General features: G+C 41.4%; 1 protein-coding gene across 1 annotated transcript in view; it reads left to right on the forward strand.

Annotated features, from left to right (window-relative positions):
- The window catches only part of LOC110529762 (thyrotropin receptor), a 31,013-nt gene that overhangs the window by 2,213 nt on the left and 16,573 nt on the right, over positions 1-12,227 (forward strand). The window contains exons 2-3 of the mRNA XM_021612271.2: positions 7,472-7,543; positions 11,358-11,432. Coding sequence (XP_021467946.2) covers positions 7,472-7,543; positions 11,358-11,432 — 147 coding nt within the window. The remainder of the gene's footprint in view (positions 1-7,471; positions 7,544-11,357; positions 11,433-12,227) is intronic.

A 12,227-nucleotide genomic window follows, 5' to 3' on the forward strand; every position in this document is an offset into this window, starting at 1 on the left:
TCTGTCCTCACTAAAGGGAAATACGCCTACATATGTGCTTATGAGAACAGGAAAGGTAAAAACATGTTATTGAAATGGAGACGTATTGAAAGACATTATGCAGTTTGTTATTGGTATAACTAACTATATATTCAAACACAATTCTACAAATGTGCAAGGACAAAATCATAATTGATTAAACAAGTGAACAAATCAGTTTCTCTGAATCAGCGTTATAAAAAGTTAGCCGTTTTTTTCCTAAACATTTCAATAACATTTTAGTGCTAGTGTTTGTCATTGTGTATTGGCTGCAGAGAGAAGGGAGGATATTGGCTTTGATATTAATATCTCTATTAAAGTGTAGGCCTATTCTGCCACTGAATCCTTAACATATTATTCCTTTATCGGCACATGTCAGAGCAAACATCTCCTAAACGCTGCGACACTGAAAGACTATCCAGGCTCTGTAGGCTTTGCTAGGGACTCTGGGTAAAGAGTCAGGATTTGGTGATTTTATTTTTTTTGCTTTGTCCTGCAGCTTAAATGTGACCCTATTCCCTAAAGTACACTACTTTTGACCATAGGGCTCTGGCCAACCGTAGTGCACTATATAGGGAAAAGGGTGACATTTGGGACGCAGATCTGGTCCTGTCTTGTGTGAGAACAGCAGGGCAGACGAAAAGGCCATGTCCACTTCACAGGATAGTGATCGTCATGATAACTTTATTTGCAAAGCACCGTTGTCTGGAGACACACATGAGTATCAGATGTCACAAAGCGGAGGGAGAGATCTTTGGTGGGCTTTTGTGCAAAAGCGACCATTTAATTCCTTACTCTCTCTTATCCTTCTGGTGACTGGGGCATCTGGTGTGTCAGCCCCCAGGCATAGGGAGGCATCAGGGATGGGCAGAGCAAGGGTTTGTGGGGCATGGTGGGTCTACAGCCCTCCTCTGGCTGTGCAGGTTTAGGTTAAACTATACGTGTGATAATCTACATTCTGCTCCAGTTTGTTTTACCGGTATACTCAGAAAACATTCCTCTGTTACCCATTCTTCAACCGTCCCCCTCCTCACCCAGCCACCATCTCATGGTCTACCAAGGACACCCATCACATGAAATTATGCTCTAATCAGTGCCCCAATTCAGCCGCCCAGACGCCCCCGCGATGCCACTGCATTCTTCACCCTCACATAGTTTGCCCAATGCCCCCCAGGAAACAAAAGACAAAAAAAATATCTCCCAAAATAGTCCAAAAAAGCCCAGCCCAAAATAGCCATCTGGCAACTAGGCGTGAAGATGTTGTACTGTACACACTGACAGGGGCACATTGTTGGAGCTGAACCCATTGTGTTAGTGCTGCTGGGACTAGGTCCCTGTCTCTTTTGTGTGAACACCGTTTCAATTTAAGGGGCTTTATTGGCATGGGAAGCATATGTACATTGCCAAAGAAAGTGAAATAGATAATGAACTGTAAACATAACACAACATAATATTCCAAAAGAATAGAGACATTTCAAATGTCATATTATGTCTATATACAGTGTTGTAACTGTGTAAATAGTTAAAGTATAGAAGTCTCTCTGTAGGACTGCTGGATACCTACAAGAGGTTGACATATCAGCACATTGTCAATTGTTTCTTGTTGTGCATGCTAATAAAAAGTGTGTACCTTCTTTGTGAGTGCACGTGTGTGTGTGTGTGTGTGTGTCACAGGGGTAAGACAGAGCGTACTCTATTCAGGTTGTGTGTGTGGGGGGGGGGGGTATTTTTGCAGGTCTTGTCCATGCGTTGAAGAGTTAGATAAGAGGTAGAGGTACGGTGGAAAGGAAAGCAGGGACACTCTTTAAAAGTCTGTGTAGCGTGACTGCTAGCTCTCCCACACCAGACGCTGGGCCTGCTCGATGCACTCGAATACAATATTTACTTTTCACAGCACATTTCTCAAACACCCAGAGAGAGCGAGTGCCATTTGAGAATAATTATGGAGAACCATTTTTTTTCAAGAGAGGGGGGAAAAACCCACAGAAACTCTCTTCAGTCTCCTAACACTGGAATTCTTGGATTCATTCTAGAATGACAATTTATTTAGATCCAGGTATCCGTTGTCTATAAATCCCACATAGATTGTAATTAGGGGTGAGATTGACTAATTTAGCTCTTAAGAATCGATTCCCAAATGATTTTTAAAGTAGTCACTGTGGGTCTAAAGGGTTGGGGGGAAAAATTGAAGTATAGAAGTGTGAATAATTATAGGAAATTACCATGACTAATAATTCTAAACACTGAACTGTTAGAATGAATTAATGACTTCAAAACTGAACTATTTTAATTTGATAATCTGTTAATTAAGGTTTAAGAACAAACATAGTCACAAAAGCATAATTCATAGTTTTTTCATTACTTTCTGCTCAAAATGCAGTTACAGTAACAGAACAACGAACAGAAGAGGAAACACTGAGCCCAGGCACTGCATAACCTAACACTTGATAGAACACTTGAAGACAGTGGTAGTGGTAGAGTACAGATTGAAGGTTTAGCCTAGGCCCTACACCAATGGCGGTCAGTGCCGTTTTAAGATGAGGGAGGGCAATTAATTTTGTTCTTCTCACGAGCATGGATTTATTTATCTTACAGCATATTGGATGACTGTCATTCATATTCCATTCATCAAGTTCAATGTAACATCGATAGGTTTAGGCTACTATATGATACTGAAATGATCCTATTTTTCAACAGAATCGGCGGAATGAATACAACACTGATCACGCGGAAACACAGTTAACTTTCATAGCAGCCACATTGTATTCCTTCTCGCATCTATGCACTCTCCCCTTCTCACCTTCTCCCTTCGTGGAGTTCAATGCACAACACATTACCTGTATGTGACCAGGTGAAAAAACCTTTCCAAGCGAAGCCATATCATAACCACTACACACAACCTACATCGTTGTCCCCATATTAGCGAAAGTAACATCATAGTCAACATAGCTAACAAGTTAGTAAACCCGCTAAAATCATGCAGTAACATTAGTGTATAGTTAGTACACAGTTTAGCAGTTACACCGGCAAACCGCGGTGGCAATAAATTAGTAAAACCAAAAGCTTACCTTGACTTGGAAGAGTTCTAGTGTTGTGTTGGATATTCATAGCCAGCTAGCTAACATAGCATCCCTCTGTTTGAGCAAGGTGTTTGAGTAGGCTAAACTTGCTAGCTGCATTTGCTAGCTAATTCAATTCAACTCTTTTGCTTCTCCTTAATCTTTGAAGAAATTGTCTTTCTCTCTCTTTGAGACACATACTCAACACATTTTGAGCACTACAGTGCTAGCTAGCTGCGGCTTATGCTTTCAGTACTAGATTTATTCTCTGATCCTTTGATTGGGTGGACAACATCTCAGTTCATGCTGCAAGAGCTCTGATAGGTTGGAGGACATCCTACGGAAGTTGTCATAATTACTGCGTTAGTCTATGGAAGGGGATGTCAATCATGATGAGCCTCCTAGGTTTTGTTTTGAAGTCAATGTACCCAGTGGAGGACAGAAGCTAGCTGTCCTCCGGCTACAGCATTGTGCTACCCTACAGAGTGCTGTTGAGGCTACTGTAGACCTTCATTGCAATAACTGTGTTTTAATCAATTATTTGGAGACGTGAATATATTTAGTGTAGTTTTATCTAAATATTATAACTTACATGTTTTACAATGTCTATTTTTATGAAATTTACTGAGGAGGATGTTCCTGCCATTCCTCCTTTAAGGAGCCTCCTCTGGCCTACACTTGGCACGATTAGGGACACTTTTAGGATTTTAAGATTGAGTACAGTTTAAAGCTGTACACTGTTATGCTGTCACTTGCTAAATAATTAAGGCTAATCATTAAGGCCATAAATAAGCCCAGTATTGCTCCATCATTCTACTTGAGAGAGATCAAGGTAGTAACACCAGCCATGTTGTTCTGACACCATTCTAAATAACGAGGGTTTTTTCTCTCTTGAATGACAACTTGAGGGAGTCATTTTCCCATAAAGCCTGTAGGATGCTGATTGTCTGCCCTCTGTGGCCCCAGTGTAACACTGGACTGGTTTTATTATGGCGTGTGTGTGTGTGTGTAGTAGTAATAGGTATGCAGTGAAATGGCTCAACACATTGTGATGGTGATGGGAGTCTGCTCTGTGTATCTCTGTTTGTTTGACTTTGTCAAAGAGCTGCTGTGCTCTACGCTACCACTGACCAACCCCCTGACTAACCGCCAGCTCTCAGCACTGAATTAGTCCATTGTTTCTCCAAATTGTTCTGGCGTGCCAACCCCCTCCCACCCCCCGCCCCCTTGTCCCATCGTCCTCGTCTCGATACAATCTTTCCAAATTTGTAAAGATTGGTGTTAAAATAGTTGTGAAATGGGGGGAGAGAAGGGTAAAGAAAGTTAGATCAGTGTCACACATGCTTAGCAGAGAAGCGCAGGTGTTCCGAGCAGACGCTTAGTCACATTGAAGTAGGTCTATGGAGTATACGGCTCCATTACCATCTGAGTCAGGAGTCTAAAGAGGATCTCCAATTTCGTTGGCTGAAATTATTTTGGGGAAATGGTCTACTGAGCGAACTATTTATCCTAGTGAAGAGCATTTCAATAGTGTTTCTTCTCCAGGCTTGACATTCTACTGATACTCCACGCTGTAGCACGGTTGACATTTTTTTTAAGGTCCTTTCTGATTGAGCCGACATATGCAGCGTTTCCTATGAAGGCAGTCGTGGGAACATTGCCTTCAAATTTCTATCGCACTATGGCGTGTATCTTCTGCGCTACAGATTGAAACAAAACCTAGGTCCAATAGCTAGCTCAGCTACCGCTGCTGCGATTAACTACTGCAACAACAAACAAACAAACAAATATTTATGTAATGATATTGAAAACAATATCACCAATGGTCATTTCTAGTGATAAATCACTAATAAACCACTTTTTAGTAATGAACCACTATAACCCAGTGTGGTTTCCCCCAGCCACCCGGTCGTAGGTGTAAGCAGGGCCAGACATTGTTTGGTTTGGCTGAGAGCTGAGGGGTTAGGTCCAGGTCCACTCCTACATACTCAGACCCAACGTTTTTGTTTTCCCCTCATGTTCCTATGACAGGGTTTACACCATACACTTCAAAGAACCCTTTAATCCAGCCCTGCATTGCATGGAGAGAACCTAGTAACCAGAAACATACAGTCTACCCGGGTTAGCCGAGGCCGACTTCGCTGTAAATTAAGGATCTTGTTTGATTCTAAAACAAATTTGTAATACCGACAATTCTGAAATCAAAGCGATCGACAGGCTTTGGAGTGTTCCTGAGCTTGTACCCATTCTTTGTCTCCAATCCATGTCTCTCTCTCTCTTTTCACTGTTGGGTCTACTTTTCAACTCCAAGATGAATCCATGTCTTCAGCACTCTTGCGTTATGCCTTAACTCTGCTGCACACCCAGTTTACAGGATACAAAGTGTATGATGAGTGTTTTCAGGGCATGCCTATAGATCCTGCAGACTGACTGAACAAGCAGAAGGACAGGGTTGGGGTTAATTCCACAAATTCAATTCCCTCACCCTGTAAATTCCATTTTTTCAATTCAAATTCCAGGTCAGTCTTTGAATTCAGAGATAATTCAATTGCTCTCAATTTCAATGTTAGGTAAATTCCAATGATTCAATTTCCCACTTCAATATTATCCCCCAACAATTCCACAAATTCCAATTTGAATTCAATTCCCTCAGGCTTTCAGGATGATCATGTCACTATTCAGACATTCTAGCTATACTTGAAACATAGAAATACAATTTTAAAATTGTTTAAAAACAAATCCTGCAGTACAATTTTGGCACTAAGTGGATACCAGATGGGGATACATTTTTAGGATGGGAAATTATAAAACACACCATAATATACACGCGCACACACACACACACTTAAACACATACCGTATACACACCCTCACCTTGTTCTCATGTTATAGCCAACTCTTGACTTTTGTATGTCAAGAGTTTAACTGGTGACATGTTTGTAGTGTTTCAGTAATGAATAAAATGGTTAAATAGTTGTACATCTTTGCTTGATTTCTTTTGTCATTTTTATTTAAACATTTAAAAATGTTACCCTTTTTTCTCCCCAATTTCGTGGTATCCAATTGTTTAGTAGCTACTATCTTGTCTCATCGCTAAAACTCCCGTACGGGCTCGGGAGACACGAAGGTTGAAAGTCATGCATCCTCCGATACACAACCCAACCAAGCCGCACTGCTTCTTAACACAGCGCCATCCAACCCGGAAGCCAGCCGCACCTGGCAACCTTGGTTAGCGCGCACTATGCCCGGCCCGCCACAGGAGTCGCTGGTGCGTGATGAGACAAGGATTTCTCTACCGGCCAAACCCTGCCTAACCCGGACAACGCTAGGCTAATTGTGCGTCGCCCCACGGACCTCCCGGTCGCGGCCGGTTACGACAGAGCCTGGGCGGTGGCACAGCTGGCGCTGCAGTACAGTACAACCACTGCGCCACCCGGGAGGCCCTCTTTTGTCATTTTTACTCATTCTGTTTTGCTGCATAACACACTTCCATTATTTGTCTACCCATATAATGTGGATCACTCTCAGGTTATTAGATGTATACGGTTCAGTAACAACAGAACACCGTGGTTGTAATAACACTTTAAACAGGTAGTTTGTAAATGTGTAGAAGGTGTTTGTTTTGGGTCCACACTGGTAAGAATAACCCAACACAATGTTGAAACACAGAACGCTTCCCTCCACTAGATCACATAACTAGACGTAAGCTGGACGTGATCTGAACGCTGCCAACAATGTCGTAGAAGAAAGTGAAAGCTGCAACAGGGACTCTAACCAGGGCTCATCTGTGGCAAAGTGATCTCTAACGGCCATTGCTCAGAAAGCCTAGTATTCCTCTGGACAGAGGCAGTAGTCCTACAATGCTGGCATATGTCTTGTTACAATAGCCCACTGTAAGTATATAACATGATTGGCACGAACGTAATAAACATCATGAAATGGCCTAGGAAGTGCCATAAGTGTAAGCCAACAGAATTCATTATTTTACATGAACCTGTTTAACTGCATTTGTTTTGCAGGTCTTCTGTTTACCCATATTTATTGATGAACAATTTCCCATCATGAAAATGTATGCCTGTTCCCCAATCAAAAACCTCCAATACCACACAAAGACATACTACTTTTTACTCCAATCTGACAACCCTCATTAAATACAACATGCACCAGTATCCAGTATTTTCCTATGAATACGGTTGCACAAATATTTGTGTCTTTTCCTATGAGTTCTGTCGCACCAAAACAGGTGTATTTTCACACGAATTAAGCAACACAAAAATGAACCAAATCTACCGAAATACTTTTTGCACGATTTGAGTGTTTGATTGTGTTGGATCTGTCAATTCTACATGGATCTGTAAACTTTACATTGATCAGTACTCCTCTGTCTCTTCCAGATGGCTTCTGGAGACGCGTCTGACATCAGTGCCAGGAGATGTTTTCTCCAACCTGGTCAACATCTCAAGGATGTGAGTGAATCACCATCGGCACAAACAGTCTCTTTTCACCGTTCCGTCCTTCCTTGTCCCTCTCTTTCTATCTCTCTGATCATCATCACAAATTCTCACCTCATTAAGCCACAAAGCTATTTAAATTCTTAATATCCCGACTCCACATCATCCACCTGTCTATTATCCTCCCTCTGATCCCAAAAATTGGGATCAGAGATCGAAGCCTTTTTTCAAGCCTCCTCTCGCTCTCCGTTTCCCCCCCCCCTCCCCCCCAAAAAATCTCTCTCTCTCTCTCTTCTCCTCCACTTGTGCAGATGATCTGTTCTCTGTTTAGTATCACCGCTGTCTGCTAATCACAGTTGGAAGAGCTAATGCGGTCCTAGAATAGGAATGTCAGCATTCCCACCGCAAGGGCCTAGGCATCGGCAAGGTATTCCAGTGGAGTCGCTGTACCGATTGGTGCCTCGTTCAGGGAACGGCTTAGATGATGTGGTAAAATATAAACTCAGTAGAAGAAGGTGGAAACGGGTATCACCAAGCCAAAATGTTGAAATTTGAAATTGAGTTCTTTTTGACAACTTCACTGAAAATATACACGAGCTAGGCCTTGATCCCAGCCTGAGGCCGGTGGCTGTGTCCAAGTCCTACATGAGGAAATAAGAGCGAGAGAGTGCAAAAGGAGATTTTTTTCCCCAGTCTCACCCAGCACACCTCTATATTGCCCAACAGAATAGCAGGTTAGCGGTTTTCGTCATCAATCTTGTTCTGGGGGCAGCTCTGCGGAGTGGTTGCTAGCTGGCACAGCCAGAAAGTAATCAAATCTGATTTTAAGCCTAACCTTAACCACACTGCTAACCCTAATGCCTAACCTTAAATGAAGATCAAAAAGTTAAAAAATAAATATATATCATACAGTTTTACTACAATTTTGACTTGGCAGCTGCCCAGTTCTGCCACCAGGACACGACCCATGACAATAAGCTTCAACCTGCCACAGAATACTGGAAAAGAGACCCTTTTTAACCTGTAGTCTTGACAGTCTAGATCGGAAGTACTTGTTTAACCCCCTTTAATTTAGCCGCATGTAAATAGTATTTATTAGCAATCAGGAGCAATTCTAGTCTAGTGCACTGCACTTAGAATACCAACCCTGCTTTCTCACAATGAAGAGACTCATTCCATTTCTGATATAGATTCATAATCTCAGTCTGTTTGTTTTATATGCCATTAGACTACACACGACCTACACAGTAGTTAGTCAGTAATAACAAATGAAAGCAGTGGTACTGATGACTGGGTAATGGATATGTAGGGTGCATGCATACCTGTTAAATTACCCATACATTTCAAGGCATTGGGAGAGGTGGGTGGTTAAGACTATAGGACTGAGGCTAAAGCTTGGCTTTGGATTGAGGATCATTAGTCTAGTAGCTTTACTTCTCACAGTGGTTCAGGTACACGCCCCTCCGTATTTATTTGGACAGTGAAGCTAACATATTTTTTACGTTGGGTTTATACTTTTGAATGTTTCAATTGAGGCAACAGTACAGAATCTCACCTTTTTTATTTGAGGGTAAGAAAATAATGTTTCTGAACACTTCTACAGTAATGTGGATGCTACCATGATGATGGATCATACCCCCACATTGAAGATCATACCCCCACAAAAATGCTAGCCTCTCCTGTTATTGGTAATGGTGAGATGTTAGAATTTGATTTGGCAGTATGATGTTTGTTCCTCTGTAAATGTCTCACTAATCATTATTTGCGATTCATTCATGATTATCCATAATCATGGTAACATCCACATTTAATGTAGAGGTGTTCAGAAACATTTTCTTTTTTTACAATAAAAGTTACTCCAAGATGACACTAGATTATTCACCAGTCAGTTCCTATTGGGCACAACGTAATCCAAAGCACAAACAAAACAAACTGCAAATGCATCCATCACGTTTGTAGAGTCACAAGCTTGATGTACAGTGCCTTTCGAAGGTATTCAGATCCCTTTTTTCCACATTTTGTTACGTTACAGCCTTATTCTAAAATAGATTAAATTATATTCTTTCTTCGTCAATCTACAATACCCCATAATGACAAAATGAAAACAGATTACTTTTTAAATGTGTACATTTATAACAAAAATATAAACCAGAAATACTTTATTTACATAAGTATTCAGACCCTTTGCTATGAGACGCGAAATTGAGCTCAGGTGCATCCTGTTTCCATTGATCATCTTTAATATGTTTCTACAACTTGATTGGAGTTCACCTGTGGTAAATTCAAGTGATTGGACATGAGTTGGAAAGGCACACACCTGTCTATATAAGGTCCCACAGTTGACAGTGCGTGTCAGAGTAAAAACCAAGCCATGAGGTCAAAAGAACTGTCCATAGAGATCCGAGACAGGATTGTGTCGAGGCACAGATCTGGGGAAGGGTACCAAAACATTTCTGCAGCATTGAAGGTCCCCAAGAACACAGTGACCTCCATCATTCTTAAATCGAAGAAGTTTGGAACCCCCAATACTCTTCCTAGAGCTGGCCACCTGTCCAAACTGAACAAGGAGGTGACCAAGAACCCGATGGTCACTCTGACAGAGCTCCAGAGTTCCTCTGTGGAGATGGGAGAACCTTCCAGAAGGACAACCATCTCTGCAGCACTCCAACAATCAAGCCTTTATGGTACAGTAGAGTGGCCAGATGGAAGCCACTCCTTAGGGAAAGGGACATGATAGCGCACTTGGAGTTTGCCAAAAGGGACCTAAAGGACCTCAGACCATGAGAAACAAGATTCTCTCTGGTCTGATTAAACCAAGATCGAACACTTTGGTCTGAATGCCAAGCGTCAGATCTGGAGGAAACCTGTCACCACCCCTACGGTGAAGCATGGTGGTGGCAGCATCATGCTGTGGGGATGTTTTTCGTCAGCAGGCACAGGGAGACTAGTCAGGATCGAGGGAAAGATGAACGGAGCAAAGTACAGGGAGATCCTTGATGAAAACCTGCTCCAGAGCGCCCAGGACCTTAGACTGGGGCGAAGGGTCACCTTTCAACAGGACAACGACCCTAAGCACACAGCCAAGACAATGCAGGAGTGGCTTCGGGACAAGTCTCAATGTCCTTGAGTGGGCCAGCCAGAGCCATACTTATTTAAATGTGATATTTACGGGGGGTTTGTATATACATTTTCTAAAATTGATAACCTGTTTTTGCTTTGTCATTATGCAGCATTGTCTGTAGATTGAGGGATTTAAAAAAATAAATGTTTTTGTTATAATAAGGCTTAACTTAACAAAATGTGGAAAAGGTCAAGGGGTCTGAATACTTTCAGAATGCACTGTCGTTGTTGCGTGCTAGGAATATGGGACCAAATACTATCCTTTTTACTACTTTAATACACAAATAAGTGAATTTATCCAAATACTTATGAAAAAAAACATCTTCAAAGATGCATAAAGTGATTTCATTTCTAAAAAGTACAACCGATATGTATGAAAATAGCCTCAAATGAAAGGTGACATTCTGTACTGTCGCCTCATTTGATCTCAAATCCAAAATGGCGGAGTATACAAAGTTGATCTTCACTGTCCAAATAACTACGGAAAGGAGTGTAGATGACAGTAAATCACATGTTGTATAATAATTGGAATGCTTGCACAATACCTTTTTTAATTGTTTTTGATCAAATGTTACACAGTAAAACCATATGTGTAAAGAATGTGGAGGAAAAAGTAATAAAATTAAAGATCTATTTTTACAAAGATCCCGTATGTCTTTCTGTATGTTGAAAATCCCTATATGAAAGTATGATGGTTTATTCCTTTCAGATACATATCAGTGGACGTAACACTGGCAGGACTTGAGAGGCATTCCTTCTACAATCTAAAGAAAATTACCCACATGTGAGTAGAGGATATGTACACTCCCTTCCATATGTATTTGGACAGTGAAGATAAAAATAATTTGTCTCTATACTCCAGCATTTTAGGTTTGAGCTAGAATGTTTCATATGAGGCGACAGTACATAATGTCACCTTTTTAATTTGACGCTATTGTCATACAAATCTGTTTTAATGTTTAGAAGCGAAAGCACTTTCTAGATCTAGTCCCCCCATTTGAAGAAGTCATGAAAATGCCCTCAAATAAAAGGTGACATTCTGTACTGTAGCCTCATATGAAACATTCTAGCACAAATCCAAAACGTTGGAGCTTCACAAAATGTTTTGCTTCACTGTCCAAATACATATGGAGGGGAGTATTTTTTTTCTTCTAATAATGACTCTTATTAAACACATTATGGTGAAGAAGTTAGATGAATTTGCCTTGTTATTTTCAGGATCGTAAATAGTGTTCTCCCCTTCCATGCCGCAAACCATTGCGAGCGCCAGCATATGCATACACGGTCAACAGATATTCTAGAACTGTTTACCCAACAGCGTTTCCATAACAGTTACGGTTGACGACAACATTTCATGACATCTGAAGAGCGTGGCTTTTGCCGTCCCATCTTACTCTGGGGCAGCACTTTAGCGAAGTGCCTTCTGACATAATGACGTTGGAGAGAATAATTGATACATAGAGTATCGGTCTCCTGTCCATCATCGCTAGGTCTGCGTCTAAACAGACAGACGTAACAGCGTGCAACTGGGGATGTTAGGAGAGAGGGACAGCCAACAGTCGATGTGGGTTTCCTATCC

Source organism: Oncorhynchus mykiss, chromosome 8 (assembly GCF_013265735.2).
Source record: "Oncorhynchus mykiss isolate Arlee chromosome 8, USDA_OmykA_1.1, whole genome shotgun sequence".
NCBI classification, from domain to species: Eukaryota; Metazoa; Chordata; class Actinopteri; order Salmoniformes; family Salmonidae; genus Oncorhynchus; species Oncorhynchus mykiss.